This window comes from Paroedura picta, chromosome 1 (assembly GCF_049243985.1).
Source record: "Paroedura picta isolate Pp20150507F chromosome 1, Ppicta_v3.0, whole genome shotgun sequence".
NCBI lineage: Eukaryota > Metazoa > Chordata > Lepidosauria > Squamata > Gekkonidae > Paroedura > Paroedura picta.
In genome coordinates, this window is record NC_135369.1 from 21,606,486 (window position 1) to 21,624,765 (window position 18,280).

Below are 18,280 nucleotides of genomic sequence, written 5' to 3' on the forward strand. Positions count from 1 at the left end.
GAAAGCTCACACCTTGAATAAAAACTTGGTTGCTCTTAAAGGTGCTATCGGACTCTGATTTTTTTGTCCAGATAGACATGCAATAGTCAGAGGGACACGTGAAAGCGCGTCAGTCGTTGGACTGGGTATGTGAAATCTGTCCCAGTTTCTGGGGCTGGACGTGCTGAAAGCTTTTCTTCCTCTCTGCCAGACGTTTGAACCTGCGACTTCGTTTGATGCCGGCGACTACGCTTGCGAGGCTGATAACAATATTGGCGTTTCCCAGAAGTCAGAAGCTGTCCACTTGGAGCCCAGTAAGTGTGTCCCAGCTGGGGGCATCAGCCTTAAGGGGGGGTGGGTCTGGAGTTCCCCTGGTCCCCTGACTTGCTAGTTCCTCTGGTAGAAGTGGCACCTTCAGGTGGGGAAGTTGGTGGCATCACATCTCTGCTGAGTTACCGCATCTGGATTTGCCCCAAATCTTCAGGAAATTCTCAAACTGGAGTTAGCAACTCAGCATCTGGCTTGGCTTAGAGCCAGTTGAGCCAAGGTGTAGCCTTGATGGCTAGTTTTGCAGTTGGCAGAGATATTTGCGATAGAGCCAGGTGCTGTCATGAGAACATAAGTAGAGCCCTGCTGGATCAGACCAGTGGGCCATCTTGTCCAGCATCCTCTCTCACACAGTTCCTCTAGAACAAGGATGGCTAAGCATGGCACTCCAGATGGTCGTGGCAGGGGCTCATGGTGATTGTAGTCCATGGACACCTGGAGAACCACAGTTTGGCCACCCCTGCTCTAGAAGTTCCACAAAGAGGGCATAGAAGTCTCGTGGATGATTTCTGTGTGAGAGGAGAACCAAAATGGCTGGTTCTTGAATCAATGACAGGAGCAGACTTTTGGACCATCCCCCACCAGAGATTCCAGGAAGCAATGCAATTTTCAAGAAACCTTCATGGCCAAACAGCTGGCATTAAAACTTGAACAGAAGTAGAGAAATAGTAAAGAGTCCAGAGCAGATGTGAACCGTGGCTGAAGCAAGTTCTAATATAAGAACCATAAAAGAACCAATTCCTCCTCCTTCTTCCTCTTCTTCCCAACAAACATCCACATCCCCCCCCCTCCTGTTCATTGGGAACCTTCCTTTCCTGTGAATGCTGTGTGCCTGCCCCATGTTTTATCCATTACCAGAAGTGTAGATTTCCTGCATTCTGTAGGGGGTTGGATTAGATGACCTTGGAGGTTCCTTCTATAATTCTATGACTCCTAAAGGGATGGTTGTCAGGGGAAGTTGTGAGTGTGGAGGAGGGGAGACTGTCACAAAAGGGCTGGTTCCAAGATGGCTGCTGCAGGAGACAGGCCACATCGGCAAGGCTGGGTCAGAGTCGAAGAAGATCTGGGAACAGGGCCAGCATAGGATGTCCCAGCAACGTTGGGGGAAACCCAGATATATTTTTCATGACCATATGACATTTTTTGCCAAAACAGCCTGTCATCAAATTGGTAAAGAGCCAAGAGTTGCTGCAAAGTCCCAATTGAGTTAGGAGAACGGGCAGATGAGCCAAATGAGGTATAAAGGCCAAGGGGTCTCCAGCAGGAAGTCAGAGAGAGAGAGAGAGAGGAAACCAGCCCCTCTCCCTCGTTTCCTTTCAGGCATCCCTCTGAAGGAAGACCCCTCCCTGGAGGTAAAGCCTTTCCCCACCAGGTCAACTTTGGCCATCTTTTGGCATGCCTCACTATCCTTTCCTGGTGCATGGGCGAGGTCGTTGCGGGTTTTTCTTCTGTTCGCTGTTATCGTTCATTGTTGCTTTACGGAACGCTACTGTTTACTCTGAGCCTCTTGTGGCGCAGAGTGGTAAGGCAGCAGAAATGCTGTCTGAAGCTGTCTGTCCATGAAGCTGGGAGTTCGATCCCAGCAGCCGGCTCAAGGTTGACTCAGCCTTCCATCCTTCCGAGGTGGGTAAAATGAGTTCCCAGCTTGCTGGGGGGTAAACAGTAATGACTGGGGGAGGCACTGGCAAACCACCCCGTATTGAGTCTGCCATGAAGGGTCAGACATGACCTGGTGCTTGCACAGGGGATACCTTTACCTTTTACCTGTTATTCCCTGCCTAAGATTTTAAAAATTCCAGATTTAACCTGAAAATAGCGCATGTTAACAAAACCTCCAGTTTATGTGCTCTGATTTCCCACCCTCACCCTTCCTTATTGTGTGGCAAACTGTCATTCTCTTTAGCCAGGGGTTTGCACGGGTGTCTCATTCTGGTTTGGAGGGGCAACCGAAACGGTTCGTTGCCATTTGGGATAGAATCACAGAATCATAGAGTTGGAAGGGGCCACACAGGCCACCTAGTCCAACCCCCTGCTCAACGCAGGATCAGCCCAAAGCATCCTAAAGCATCCAAGAAAAGTGTGCATCCAACCTTTGCTTGAAGACTGCCAGTGAAGAGCAAGCTTTATGATTTGCAAGCAGAAGAGGGGAGCACACAACCCAAAGGCTTGCTCAAGTGCACATAGCTGCAGCGGAGAACTAGGGCATAGAATGCAGCGCGGCAATTCAGATTGCAGGAATTGGGTCCTGACCTGGATTCCTCACCACCCTCCACAGCTCCTGCTACAACCAGCTTCTTTAAATGGGGCTCTCAGTAATGTTTTTAGCATTGAAAGGCATGAGCAGAAATCTCCTCTGCCACAGTGATCACTAGGTGGCCTTTGTCAAGCTGTAGTTCTTACGGCCTTATGGGGCGGGTGGATGTTGCAGGAACGTATGGGAATGTTCCAAAGTGCTCCAGAGATGGTTGTCCTTGGTAGTTACAAACATTCTTCTTTGGCACAGTTGTGGCTGGGCAGAGGGTGTTAGTGGCAGAGGCAGGGTCCGAACCGGTGTGGAGTGCATAGGTGGGGGATCAGTCTAGTCAGAGGGGACAGTCCTTACTGCTTCACTGGCGGTTCTCGCAGTGTGCCGGGCTGCCTTTGAGAATTAACCCCCTTATCTCCCTTTGTCTGCAGGCGAAGTCAACGTGGGTGGCATCGTGGCAGCCGTGGTGATGCTTCTGATTGTTTTCGGCCTAGTAGGCTTCGGCATCTGGTTTGCCTACAGCCGGGGCTTCTTCAGTAGTAAGTAGTGGAGCGGCCGGTTCCGTTTTGAGGGTTCTGTGGCTTCCTCCTCGAGAAAGAGTTCTGGGGAAAATATCTTTTAAAGATATTGATTTCCTAGCAGCCCTGGGCATGTTATTCTAGCAGCCTAGGAGCTACCACCATGAAGGCCCTGTTTGTAGCTATCACTGTCTTGGCCTGAAAGAAGACCAGGGCAACAAGTAGTGCTCTGTGACTTGCTCTTAAAGGACATGTGGGCCTTGCGCTCTGCGGGTGCTAATCTCTTGGTGGTTCCCAGCCCACAAGAGGCACGTCTGGCCTGAACCAGGGCCGGGGCCTTTTCAGACCTGGCCCCTACCTGGTGGAATGAGCTCCCAGAAGAGCTGAGGGCCCTGACGGAGCTTTCATAGTTCCACAGGGCCTACAAGACGAAGCTGCTCCACCAGGCATTTGGTTGAGGCCAGGGCAGTCATCTGGCTCCCCACAGACATCTCCCCTGAGGCACTTAAGGAGGTTGTTGGGGCGGGGGGGGGGGAGGGGATGAGGACTGATTTTGTCGCCTGGGAGGGAATGTTTTAATGGGGTGTGTTTTATAATTTTATTCTGGGATTGAATATTGACACTTGCCCCAAGCCCGGTTTGGGTGTGGTGAGTATTAAATTAAATCTATCAATGAGATTAAACAAACCACCTTTTAAGTTTATATAGATTAAAGCCAGCTCCTTGATCTGGGCTCCGAAGCAAACTGATGTAGCTGTCATGTCATGTAACCCGCCACGAGCCAGCTCTGCCGAGAGTGGCGGGCAATAAATTCAAATAATAATAATAATAATAATAATAATAATAATAATAATAATAATAATAATAATAATAATAATAATAATAATAATAATGTTGCTGCTGAAATGAAGCGCAGTCCAGCTTTCAGCTCACATTAGGAAACGTAACTTCCTTGCCGTGGAAGCCCTTGAGTCCCCATTCATTCTTGTGAAGTGGGCTAAGTCGTAATACCGACCTCCGTATTCCCACCCACTGAGTTTGATGGCTAGGGGTGGGAGCGGGAAGATCTGAACCCAGATCCCCATGGTCCAAGTGCAGCATTCCTGGTGTACCATACACGATTGCTGCCTTTGGGCCAGAGGGTCGAAATCCCCACTGGAACCATACATCATGTCCTCGACCCACAGTGGTGGAGTTGCAACCTAGCCTTCTTCCTGATGCGGTTAGGAAATGATTGAGCACTTCAGGCAAGGTTCTCCTCACTCGGCTAATGATCGCCTTTCTTTCTTTCTTCTGCTTTCAGAAAGAAGCGAGTGAGTAGACGTTCCTACCGTTGCTTGGCTGCTCTCCGCTCCCGCTCCGCAGCCGCTTGGGTTTTGTTTTACCCACCCACCCTGAGCATCTGCTCCGCCTTGTGGCAAGATCTGCAGTATTGGGGGTGGGCTTGGGGACCTCTGGGCATGCCTTTCCCTCGCTTCCAGACCCCGGAGAGGGTGGCTGAAGAGAAGCACAACACCCTTTGCCGTGCCACCTTCCTCGTGGGCCCTTTCACTGTCCAGTCATCTAGTAGTTGGTATGCCAGCTCCGCTATGGCTTCTTGCCACTCCCCCGCCCCCCCCTCCAGCCTTTCCCTGCTTTTTAATTCTCCCTCTGTTTCCATCTGTTTAGCTCCAACAGCAAGAAGGTCATTTACAGCCAGCCTTCCAACCGGAGCGATGTAAGTAAAGAAAAGGCAGGGGGCGCCAACACTTTTTGCACTCCCCCTCCACAGAAAGGCTTTCTTCCTTCCTTCCTTCTCCCGCGTTTTGATGTGTGTGTGAATCATAGCGGTGATGTCATGGGCGTGGCAGGTTGAGGCAGGTGGCATTTTGCAAGCCACAAACCCAAATGAATGACGACGCAGCTTGGCTGCCCCCTCTGCCAGTTCCGTCATCCTGGCAGGCCGGCCGTGACTGAGGGGGGCCTGCTTCTTGACTCAGTCTCCCAGCGGCTGGCTTAGCATAGTGGTTAAGAGACTGAAGCAGAGCTGGGGAAGTCCCTGGCTGAGATCTCGTCTCTGCCGCACTGCAGTTACCTTGCCACATTTTTAATTGTTCTGGTCATTCCGTACTTCTAAGACTTAGACTCCTACAGCTACGCCCATATTTTGTTTTTGAGTCAAAAGCCAAATAGATTATGGGTTCTGGGCTGTTTTTGGAGCCTGTAAGTTAACTAGATTCCTTTTTAAGAAACCAACAAGCAGACTTGGGTTGTTAGTGTCTCTTTACAATGAGACCTACCGCATGATGCATGATGGTTTAATGCTGCTATGCCAAAGCTTGCTAGTAGGGTTGTGCGCGGTGGTGTCTGAATCGGCCGTTCCAGGCTGACACAGTCAGCGCCGCGCTGCCGGGGGGGAGGGTAGGGGAGGTGCAAGTTACGCACCGGTGCCCACAGCTCCCCTCCCCTCCCCGCGGAATGGCACTGGCTGTGCCAGCCTAGGACGGCCGATTCAGACACCACCGCGCACAACCCTACTTGATAGGCAAGTCTGAAGCAAGCCCTGCTCTCTCCCTTTCTCTTTCTCTCTCTGCCCTATCCCCTCACATGCAATACAAGACTGGCCTACCTTCTGTGGTTGTTGTACAGCAACCTCTATGCAAAGCACTTAAGATATTTGAATGCTCAGTATTAAAACTATTAGCTGTGGTTTTTAGTCCAGTCCATCAAAGCAGCAGTAGCTTGGTGCTAGATCACCATCATCAGGGTCTTTGGGTCACATGCAGGTAATGAGCTATAGACACTCCGCCCAGGGTCAATCTTCTGATTCACGCAGGCCTGTGCTTGCCCCTCTGCAATGTCCTTAAACTCTCTTATCATTTTCCAGGGTGAATTTAAACAGACGTCGTCCTTCTTGGTCTGATCTCTGCCCTCGGCCTGCCTTGAGGCGTGTATTAAGTCCAGCCTCCCTGACCTGTTGTAAATGTTCTTTCATGAATCCTTGTAATTAAGTGTGATTTTTAACCTGTATTTTTTTTAAATGTAAGAGTATTTTAACTATCCCCCCCGTTTACCTTAATTTAAAGGACTACCGTAGAGGATTTTTAAAAAAGAATGGTTCATAATCCTGTGGACAATTAGAAATTCCAGGCCAGCCAAGCTACCAAATGATACCTCCCCAAGGATGGATTTGGCTCCCGTAAATTGCTCAAGTGGCTAAGAGAAGGGGTAGGGGTGGGGTAGGGCAGGACAGATAAATGGCAAATATTTGTCTTGAATGGGTTAGAGGAGGGTGGTGACTGAGAAGTTACTTTTTAAGCTGCTCCCCCCCCCCCCTTCTTGCAAAGGAGAGAAAGGATTTCCTGGAAAGCAACCAGTGGAATTGGTGCGTTAGCAGAGGACAAAACGGTGACACTTGTTTGGGCTCTTTCTGCAAGGGACAGCCTACGGTGCCAAAAGCAAGCAGTCCCACTCAGGGTTCTGTAGGCCAGGGGTAGTCAACCTGTGGCCCTCCAGATGTTCGTGGACTACAATTCCCATGAGCCCCTGCCAGCAAATGCTGGCAGGGGCTCCTGGGAATTGTAGTCCACGAACATCTGGAGGGCCACAGGTTGACTACCCCTGCTGTAGGCTGTCAGAAAATGGAATGCCTTCCCCCGGGCCCCACACTCACCCATGCAGAGTCTGGTGAGAAACCGGCAGCATGCCAAACTCTGCGTTCGGATCCTGACCGTATAGTAAACGTTTTAAGCCAAGAAGTGCAAACAAAATTATTTTAAGTTAAGTCCTTTTAAAACGTGAGGATTGCTACCAGATATGTGCCTTTTATAAATACTGTTTTGACATCCATGTGTAATTTTATTTGCTGACCAATTGGAAATAAAGTTGGTTGTTTTTTTTTCCATTGGAGCCCTGTCATCTGTTTCTGCAAACAAAGCCTCAAATATTTCAAGTAAATTAGTAAACAAAATGGAGCCTGGGGGGGGGGGGGACCTTGCCATAAACTATGCACTGACTTAAAAAAAAAAAAAAAAACAGGACATTCTCACACTCCTCTTTGGAACTGCAGTTCTTAAGCATTGTCTTTAATTTAATGCTGGCTGATAGAGGCCAGAAGTGAACTGGGGGGCGAAAGCAGCCCTGGAGCAAGCCAAGCTGAGCAGTCACTGCTGTGCTAGAAGCCGGGGTTGCTGGGCTGCTCATTTCCGTGGGGCTGACAATGGGCATTGGCTCGCCCCCAGTGCCATTCCCCAAACTGGAAACAGTGCAGGTCGGACACAGCTGGTGAGCGGTCACAAACAGTCCTGGTTGGTGAGGGATCAGGGTCAAGCGGTGCCTGAGGTTCGGGAAGAGCAGCTGGGGCTGGACTCTGCTTGTTCCTGGCCAGTAATGGCTTTCTAGGACAGTGGACCACTGGGCTAAATGCAAGCTAAATGGCCTGTCCAGACTGATGAAAATTGTTGCTCCAAATTGTTTCCACTCCAAATAACCAGGGCCAGTTGTAGTGGTTCGTCTTGACCGATGCTCACAGAGACAAAAAAGTCTCCATGTGACCTAGTTCTCAGGGTTGTTGCAAGGCAGAACCTTACAAGCCATCTCAAGTTGACCGGCCACCTTCCATCAACCATGTTAAGAGCATAAGAAGAGCCCTGCTGAATCCGTCCAGCGGTCCATCTGGTCTAGCATCTTTGCTCACGCAGTGGGTACCTCTGGGGGGCCAACAGGGCGTGTTTCTCTCGGCATTGGTACAAGTGCTGCCAAATTGCTCCTGACAACACGATGAATTAATGTTCTCCAAAACACGTCATTATTAGCCTTGCTTGGGTCTTGCCAACTAAGATCTGTGGCTAGAGGCAGCCCATTTCATGTTGGGTCTTCCTTTTTTCTCCTCCCTTATTGTCTTTTTGGGTGAAGCCATCTCAGAATGTGTCCAAAGTTAGAATAGCCTCAGCCGAGTCATTCTAGCTTTTAGGGAGAGGCCAGGCTTGAGTTGATCTCACAAGCAACCCAAATGGGAAACAAAAACCCAACCTGGCAAGACCAGTTTAAAATCCAAATGTTTACTATGATTACATGCATATCAGTTAAAAACGTTGCTAAAATCTCCGTTGTGTATACTGTGTGGCACAGCTACAGATATTAAAGCATGGAACGAACTCTGAATGGGGAGGTTCCCTTCATTCACCATGGCTAGGAATCACTAAGGCTGGGCATGAACTCCCAAAACGCAGTTTGGTTCATGGGTGAACCAAGCACCCCAGAAAAACAGTTGGCTGGGCTGGCATAGAAACCAAACCAGGCTTGTGATTTTCATGCCCAAAACAGCTGAGCCACAGGGGCTCCCGTGGCTCAGTTGTTTCAGGCTCTGAACTCAGCTGTTTTAAAGGGCTTTCTTTGGCAGCCAGCCCTTGAATTCCTGCTTTTTGCTCCCCATGGATTTTTATGGGGAGCAGAAAGCAAGGGTTTAAATTACAGCCAGCCACTCAGCTTTTTCCTGAGAAGAACAGAAAGATTTAAATCTTTGTTTTCTGCTCTTCATGAACAGTATCAAAATTCATGGAAGTTTGTTGTGGTTCTTCAGTTTGCAAACACTGGTTCATCAACTCATCAAAATTCCTGATGACCTTTTGTTCGTCAGGAGGTTCATGTCCTCCCTAGTAGCCACTGACACGTCTAGCCTCTGCATTGTCTGTTGCCCACAAAATGCTTGACAGCTTCTCCATCCTATAGGCCAGATTTAATTGAAATTACTTTATCCAGGTCCTCAGAAGAGGAGTTATATACCTGGGGATCCAAATTGTTTTCTCCCGGCCACAGCCTTCTTGGATGTTCTGAAGTGTGTGCCTGGTACCTTCCAGATCATTTTTTTCCCACATGGGAAAGAGAAACAGTGCAGCTAAACTCTTTGAAGATGCCTTCCACTCCGACAGAACGGCAGTCTGTGTTGCCCAGTGTTGCCTCCTTAGACTTACCTGTGGCTCTCTTAACATGTCACGCAGAGGACGGTGTTTCTCAAACATTTCAAAAACATACATCCAGCTGGTTTGTGCTGAACTAGACCATTGGTCCATTGAGACTTGCTCATTAAAATCTAGGGATGCTGCGAATCAATGGATGCCGTCACAGTGTGGAAAGATGGTTTAACAGTGCCCTGACTTGGGGTGGTCCAGGCTGGCTCCATCTGGTCCCACTTAGGAAGCTAAGCAAGAGCCAGCCCTGGTTAGTACTTGGATGGGAGACTGCCAAGGAAGACCAGGGCTGTTATGCGGAGGAAGGCCATGGTTAACCACCTCTGCCTCTTGCCTTGAAAAACTCCCGATAATCATGGGGTTACCATAAGTAAGCTGTGACTTCATGGCATTTTCCACCCACAGACCACAAGAATATAGGAAAGATATTGTGATGCAAAGAACTGGACTTGGGTCATGCATGCAAAGCATCTATTTATTTAAAAAAACATTGGCGGTGCAATTAGGCTCCACTCCTTGGTGCTGCTTTTGCTACGCTAGAGGGCAGGGCAACCATACTTGCTGTGCCACTATGTGTGGCTGCTGGATGGCCTATCAATGAATGGGCCTCAGAGAACTGAAGTCTGAAACAAAACCCGAACTCACACAATTTCTGGTGTGTCACGCTACTGAAAAACAGCCTGCATTGAGCAAGCATTTTGGCTAGCGTTTTGCAAGTTAATTATGCAATTGCTTTGAAAGGCGATTGGATTTTGGTTGAAACCGCAAGAGGGTGTGCCCTAGACACCAATTAAAAGTTACCTGTAGCAATTTAAATTAGCTAGCCGCCGCTGCCACCACCCATAAATCAAAGAAAGTTTTAGTTGATGCAGCAATTAAGGCCTCAGCAGCCCTACATTCGACCGTAATTGTAGATGTTCTGAGCGTCAGATTGTAAATTCCTTGGGGCAGGGAACTATTGTATTTGTTGACATCACTGGTGCGCAGAGAGCTTTGCAGACAAAACATTAGGACCTTTGTCTTTCTGCAGGGAGTTTTGCTTCTTTCAGCAACCTGTGTTGCTTTTCTTGCCTCTTATATGAGGTACCTTTTCAAGAAGCAGAATGTATAGCCGTTAAAGCCTTTGCTCATTATCTATGAATCCCTGATTCAAACCCCCCCACCTCTGCCATGGAATCGTCCTGGGTGCTCTTGGGCAGGTAACTCACTCTCACCTGAGCCTGATTTGCAGGTTGGATGCTTGGAGGGCAATGACATAAGTGGCTTCACTTGCAGTGAAATTGCAGAGAAAAATGGAGTGTGTGCGTGTGTGTATATCTAACCATATATATATGGTTCTCAACCTTCCTAATGCCACGACCCTTTAATACAGTTCCTCCTGTTGTGGTGACCCCCAACCATAAAATTATGCAAGTGTTCTTTCACAGAAATTAAACCAAAAATAACCAAAGGTGTGAAGATCCATAGTTCATGATTGTATATACATTGGGTTTTTTTCCCGGGATTTCTCATTTCAGTTCTGCCTCTTGTCCCACCATGCTGATCTTGCTCTTTTCCACTGCTCCAGACAGACGAATGCTTTATCTTGATCTACCCTGCAAGGTGGTTGTGTGGATGGCGCCACCCCCCAGCCAAGCTGCTTGCCCTGCCACAACCCCTGTACTCATCACTCAGGCTTCTAACTCAGTATCTTAAGTGCATCTTTATAGTTCAGAATCCAGAGAGATCTGGGGGGGGGGGGAGGGTTGGTTTTGCACAGGATTTAAAAGGTTTGGCAAATTTGCACAGGATATAAGCCTACAATCAATCCCTTAAGCCATAAGACATTCTCCTCCAAGCCCTTACCAGAAATATATAGTGAAACAGGTATCCTTGGACTTTCAAAAAGCTTTTGACAAGGTTGTTGTTGTTATGTGCGAAGTCGTGTCCGACCCATCGCGACCCCATGGACAATGATCCTCCAGGCCTTCCTGTTGATTCATGGATCTGACGTTCCAGGTTCCTATGGAATAAAAATCTTTACAGCATCGGACTGTCTTTTCGCCACCAGTTACTTCCACAACTGAGCGTCCTTTCGGCTTTGGCCCAGCCGCTTCATTCATTCTGGCGCTACTCGTACTAGCCGTCTGCTCATCCCCAGTAGCATATTGGACACCTTCCGACCTGAGGGGCTCATCTTCCGGCGTCATATCGTTATGCCTATTGGAACTGTCCATAGAGTTTTCATGGCAAAGATACTGGAGTGGTTTGCCATTTCCTTCTCCAGTGGACAAGGTACTTCACCAAATATTCCTGAATAAACTCAGCAGTCATGGGAAAAGAGGATGGGTTCTCTAATGGGTTAAAAACCAGTTAAATGACAGGAAACAAAATGCAGGAATAAATGTATGGGTCTGACAATGGAGGGAATGAGGTCTCACAAGGATTGGGCCGGAGGTTGGTCCTATTTAGTTTATTCAAAATTATCTGGAACTAGGAGTGAGTAGTATAGTGGTCGAATTTGCAAGGAGCACAAAATTATTCAGGATGGTGGAAATAAAGGCTGACTGTGAAGAACTCCAAGCGGATATACACAAATTGGGTGAGTGGGTGACAACATGGTAACTGAAGGCCAGCGCTGGGATGCATAATGGAACAAAAGATCCCAAGTATGGGCTGATGGCATCTAAACGTACTAAGACTGTGGCTGAATAGGATCTTGGACTTTTCGCTCCTAACCACTACACCAAGCTACGATAATAAAACACACTTTTCTACATCATGGTGGAATGTTACTTGGGATGTGGTGTCCAAGAAGGCAGATTTGAGCACGTTACACTGATTTTATATTTAATTGATGAATACGCTATTAATGTGTTTCTCAATTAAGACTGTAAAAATAGTCAGCATCTTGTTTATTATCTCTTGAGACCTCTCGTGACTGAGCCACATATCCCTGAGGGATCTCCCTTCAAGTGTAGACTTGCAGGATGCACTTTTAGACCAACCCAGCGTTCATCCTTGTCCACTATAATTGTCTTCACTGGAAGCCTATTATGTGCTATGGTGATCCTTCTGACATGCATGGCATGCATGGTTCCCATTTTGTTTAAAAGAGATAACATTTAGGTAATGCATGTATATGCAGCCTCTGTGTACAATACATGCAATTCTGGCTTTTCGGGGTTCTGGCTTGCCAGGTGCCCAAGCAGAGATGCCACACGTTGCCTCTTTCAGACAAGATGGTACCCGACTCTATTGGGAGGACATATGCATAGAGGGCAAGCTCCCTCCAAGTATTTATGGCTATAAAGACAGAAAAGAGGCTGTATCTTTTCCCAAACTATGACATTCTTTGATGGATATTTAAAAGACATTCTTGCCATCTAGTGGAATTTAAGAGTATGTACAGGAGGAAATGGTTGCTTCACAGTGTCTTGAGGATATAGGTCTCGGTCCTCTATCATTGTAAAATAACCCTATTCCTCATATGGTTCTCTTACTTTCAAGAACAGTGGCCATTACAACCCAGCGGTACAAGATCTGGCTGTATGGCCAACAAAACCTGGCTGGAAAAATGATAGGGCACTTTCCCCTTTGAGACACTATACCCAAACTGGATTCAAATGCCTCTTCTGCCATAATCTTAACCAGCATGATGTACATGTGACTGCCCTGCCCTTCTTCATCATGTACCAGTCCCGTTACAGAGTTTTGACTGTGGAAAGCCATAGCAACATTTGGCCAGTGACTGGTTGAGCTGTGCTTTTGGGATGCTGCCCAAAGAGACATGAGAGGGAAGGGAAGAAACTGGGATGGATACAGGAAATGTCCTGGTTGCAAGATGACTGTAATGCCTCTCTCTCATCCTAGAATTTCCCTTTTAGGAGTTTTTTTTAAGGGGGGTTTCAAGCTATGATGGTCAAAACTATGCCCACCCCCCTGTGCCAGACTCATCTGCTGATGGAGAGAGAAGGCCCAGAACCTGACTGAGGAATTGTTAACGTATTGGCAGGCCCAACCAGACAGAGAAGCAGCAGCAGCAAACATTGAAGAGCACAGGAGGAAGAAGCTGCTCCCCTTTTTAAAGATGACAATTGGGGCTTGGTTGTGTTCTTTTCCTTGTGTTAAGGTATGCTGCTGTTGTAAAATTTTCATTTGTTCTGAGTGCTGCTTCCTGAAAGGAACTGAAGATCCTTTCTCTATATATACTGATACGTTCAAAGACATAAATTCTATCTTTAATGGTAAAGTTGTTAAATTTATGACAAATGTTTTTTGGAGCAGTCCCGGAGAAGGATGAGTGTGAGGGCCTCTGGCAGCTGCCCGTGGAGTGCAGTGTTCACAGGAGTGAATGCGGCCGCTGTGAGTGCGTGGAAAGGGTGAGTGCGGACCCGGCAGGGCACAGGGAAGTGGAAAAGCGCCCGGAACCAACTTTTTGCAACCGGGCCAGGCTGCAGGAGCGCATCCTGGCATGGCCAGGATGGAAGCCAGACTGATATGGGCCCAGTGCTGAAGTTTTCTAAAACTTTAAATAGGCATAATGGGCCCTAGTCAGTTTTTTTTTAAAGTTTTGTCCGTTTCAGGACAAACAAAAACTTCTTCAGCTGATGCCTTTCAGCAATCCAGGCCTTAGTGAGAGAAAACGATGAGGACTCATGCTCCATACCCTGCCCATTCCGGCCCCTCTTCCAGCTATTCTTATACACAATCCTCCCAACATGCAAACTGAGTAGTTTCATTGTTCTACCCAACCACCTATATTCCCCCAAAAAATCTATATATGACAGCCTGTGTCTGGGAATAGGTAATATTTGGGTACAGGGTACAGGCTGTGCTTGTAAACCTATCATTTCAAGAGATGGTTAGATTCCAAGAGATTTCATCTGTACACCGCCCGTGGCGCCGCGGGCGCCACGGACTATATAAAGGAGTAAGGGGTGGTGGGGAGGAGTTAGGGCGGGACCGGTCCAGGATAAAAACTCGGAGGGCCCCTCCGAGTGCCACTCGAGGGCCAAGTGGCCAATTGCATAGCGCGCCTCCCTATTGGCCACTTGGCCCGCCCTGGACTGGCCGCCCACATCCGCCATTTCCCCACTTGCCGCTGAGCTGGACGCATCTCCAGCAGGACCAGCGCCTCCTCCTGTCGCCAGCAGCCCGCATACAGCCGCCAGCAGCCCGCCCTGCCGCCCTCCGAACCGACTTCTTCTCGGCCGCCGACACACTCGGCCGCCACCCACCCGCCGCCGCTTTCACCAGCCGCAGTCGCCCTGATGCGAGCCGCGCTGCCGCCAGAGCCGCAAAGCGCCTCCGGACGCCTCCGCCCAAGCTGCCGCACGAGCCACGGGTGCCATCCGGCAGCATCGCTCCCTTCCCCAGGCCGGGAATCGGCCCCAAAAGCCGCCGCCGCCACCGCCGTGCGAGGCCCGGGGGACGCCCGGCAGCCTCGCTCCCTTACCCAGCCTGGCCATCGCCCCCAACAGCCGCCGCCGCCGCCGCCGCCGCCACCGCGCGAGGCCCGGGAGATGCCCGGCAGCCTCACTCCCTTCGCAAGGTCGCCAATTGCCCACAAAAGCCGCTGCCGCCGCCGGGAGACACCCACCAGCCACGGGGAGAAGCCCAACCGCCGCCACGCCCTAGAACGACTCTTCACCGATCTGGAGCTCCACCACCTCGATGCCAGCTGCCTGGTGAGTGAGCTGGGGCCAGCAGCGCTTCGCGCGGCTGCCAGGCGCTCCCTGCGGCGACAGGCTAGCGCCCATTGTATTTAGACATACAATGGGCTTTTTTACTAGTCAGAAAATAAAACAATAAAGCAGGAAGTCAGCTGCTTGTTGACTGTGGGAGTTCCCTTTGTTCTGTAGAAGACCCTGCTTCCTCCACTCAGGTTCTGCCATGTGTAGTCCCAACATACCTCTCAACCACACCATTTTATCTCTCACAAAATATACTATTTGATATATGAAAAATGAACAGATAACAGATGCACAGCAGAGTTAGACAGTGTGAACATATGGTAACCCGGGTAGCAGTCAGAACTTTCCTCTTGCTGGGGTGTAGTTTATAGATAGAAAACCATAAACACCTCTAATATCATTTTGAATATCGCAAGCAATACACTACCTGGCCCAAAATGACACTAAAATAGATGTCAGTCAGAGACAAGTCTGTGTGTGGAGTTTAGAAGTGTAGAAAAGAGTGGCTGGCCCACTAACAACCTCCTCCCCACCCTACGGAGGTGTAATTAAGGACAATGGGCATCCCAAGAACCTATTGCCTCACCTTGAATTAATCTCATCAGCTTCCAGACTCACTTCCCTGCACCCATTTATCCTAATTAGGCAATATAAACACGGTCTTTTTCCCCATCTGGTGGTCACAGGGTCATCAAGCAACATTTATATTTATAATTCACTTCAGGTAGACCCATCAAGATCATTGTCCATGATCAGAAAACTTATGAAGATCTGCTATGGCCATTCTGGTCAACATCTCTGCATCTCAAAGGACAAAATTCCCAAAAAAAGCAGACTGGACATTCTTAAGGTGCATTGACTACCTGGAGAAATGGTCTAGTTTTAATACATCAGTTTTCAAAGACATGGCAGTGCTGTCACTTGACAGTTCCACAATGTGGAATCCATTAAAGTCTTACCAAAGCCCTTAATTTGGGCCCTGATATAACAGACACTGACAAGCTGTTCAGTTATTTGTGCATTGTATCAAAATAGTGCAAGTGAGTGAACTCTGAAGGTATTTAAAGGCCCTGCAATCCCTTTAAATGCCTTCTCCAAGCTAAGAGCTCGCTCTGAAGGCATTTAAAGGGACTAAATGCACTTCAACTGGCTGTCTGACAATCCCAACAAATCCAAAATATTCAGGATTATTTGGGCATGGCCATTTCAAATAGCTTTTCACTACCTGAGAAAGTCCTAAAGTGGCTTACAAATATTCTTTTCTGCCTCACCCCACAAAAGATACCCTATGAGGTAGGTGGGGCTGAGAAAACTCCAATAAAACTGATCTGCTAGAACAGCTCTAAGAGATCTGTAACCAGCCCAAAGTCACCCTGCCTGCTGCATGTGGAGAAGTTGGGAATCAAACGCAGATTAGCATCCAGTGCTCTTTAACCATGACATCACACTGGCTGTCTTCTATCTCTTCTAATACTAAATGTAGTTGTGTTGGTTTTGGGGGGCAAATCCCTGTTTACATACATCCTAAACATAATAGCATTATGGTCACTGTTTCCAAATGGCTCTACCATGTTTGTATTTCTCACCAGGTCCTGAGTATTACTTAGGACCAGATCCAAGATTGTCTTGCACCTAATTCTGTGACCGTCTGCTCCATGGCACAGTCATTGAGAGTATCTAGACACCCAATCTCTTTCTCCTGACTTGAGCACATATTGACCCAATCAATATGTGGGTATTTAAAATCACCTGTTATGACATAGGTGTTTCATCTAGCAACTTTCCATAATTCTGTTTTTTTAAATTATCCTCCGTCTAACCTTTGACCAGGTAAAAAGAAAGATCCATGAAGGATTGCTTAATGAAAGCACAGAGTGTCGACCAAGATATGTTGGACTTAGCCATGGGTTCTAAAGGTGTCTACAATAGCTTTATCAGAACTAGCAATAAACTCTGTTGTAGAAAAGGGGGTACAAAATGTATAGAACATTTTTTAATCTAGTTACTGAAAGTACCAAGGATCATAGAATCATGGAAGGGACCTCCAGGGTCATCTGGTCCAACGCACTTCACAATGCAGGAACTCACAACTACTTGCCCACCCATGGTGACCCCAGTTTCATGCCCAAGTGATCCCACACAAACCAAAAATCTCCAGGATCCAGCCTGGCCTGGAGGAAATTCACCACTACTATCCCACATTGGTGATTAGCAATTCCCTGGGCATGCAAGAAAGGGCCACAGAAGGGATGCTAGCACATCCCTTCCTGCACACCCACTCACAATCTGCCCAAATTAATAAAATCAGCATTTCTGTCAGATGACTATGTAGCCTCTGCTTAAAAACGTCCAAGGAACCCACCACTTCCCGAGGAAGCCTGTTCCACTGAGAAACTGCTCTGTCAGGAATATCTTCTGGATGTTTAGCCGAAAATTCTTTTGAATTAATATCAGCCCGTTGGTTCTGGTCAAACCCTCTGGGGCAACAGAAAACAACTCTGTTCCATCTTCTATATGATAGCACTTCAAGTATTTGAAAGATAGTTATTATATCACCTCCAAGTTGTCTTCTCTGCAAGCTAAACAGACCAAGCTCCCTCAACCTTTGCTCATATGACTTGGTCTCCAAACCCTTCACCATCTTTGTTGCCCTCCTCTGGACATGCTCCAGTTTCTCTGGACATTCTTCCAGTTGTGGTGCCCAAAACTGAACACAGTACTCCAAGTGAGGTCTTAACAGAGCGGAGTAAAGTGATAAATTCATCCCCTTTCCTACCAAGTATATCAGTTTCTAAATAAACCTTTATCTGCTCTTTAATCAGGTTGTGCACCACTTTTTCATTTATTACTCTGCCAACAGAATCTGATGTGGCATGTGCTAGAGTTCATTTTAAAGCTATCACAGTGATAGCCACAAAGAAGTAATATTTTTCTACCACCACTGCACCTACAGTGTAGACATGTGGCACTCTTCCAGGTAGTTAGGGGCTTACTGGGCTCCAGCCAACAAAAGGCAGCAGACTGCTCTGCAGCCTCCTGTGATCATACTGCTAAGCACTTTGTGGATAAAATCTCTCACATCCCTTCCAGTCTACTATAGCAGTGACAGGATTGGATGGTCCCCGGGCACTGATATGTCCAGTTATATGGGATAACTGTCCAGTCTGAGAATGTGGACAGGATTCTTGGATGTACAACGATATAGGCTAGATATCAGAAAACATTTTTTCACAGAGTACTTCAGCAGTGGAATAGGCTGCCTAAGGAGGTGGTGAGCTCCCCCTCACTGGCAGTCTTCAAGCAAAGGTTGGATACACACTTTTCTTGGATGCATTAGGATGCTTTGGGCTGATCCTGCGTTGAACAGGGGGTTGGACTAGATGGCCTGTATGGCCCCTTCCAACTCTATGATTCTATGATTCTATGTCCACCACCTTCTTATACAACCCTGGTTGCTTAAATCTGCCATGGTGGATAGGAGACTAGTCAGGGAGACAGCAAATGCCTCCTCAAGACAAAGGTGGTCCATCGACTCCTAAAGAAATCTATGCTGTTCTTAGGAGAGTTGAATAACTGCTATCCAGTTGA

At 47.9% G+C, this 18,280-nt stretch overlaps 1 protein-coding gene across 2 annotated transcripts in view; it reads left to right on the forward strand.

Annotated features, from left to right (window-relative positions):
• F11R (F11 receptor) overlaps positions 1-6,950 on the forward strand; it is a 41,892-nt gene extending 34,942 nt beyond the window's left edge. The window contains exons 6-9 of one of the 2 annotated variants that reach the window (XM_077326338.1): positions 191-293; positions 2,983-3,097; positions 4,738-4,786; positions 5,936-6,950. In XM_077326338.1, coding sequence (XP_077182453.1) covers positions 191-293; positions 2,983-3,097; positions 4,738-4,786; positions 5,936-5,971 — 303 coding nt within the window. In that variant the 3' untranslated portion in view covers positions 5,972-6,950. Of the gene's footprint in view, positions 1-190; positions 294-2,982; positions 3,098-4,372; positions 4,529-4,737; positions 4,787-5,935 lie in introns of those variants that run through there. The other variant, XM_077326328.1, reaches the window with a different exon arrangement.
• Positions 6,951-18,280: the final 11,330 nt, after the last annotated feature.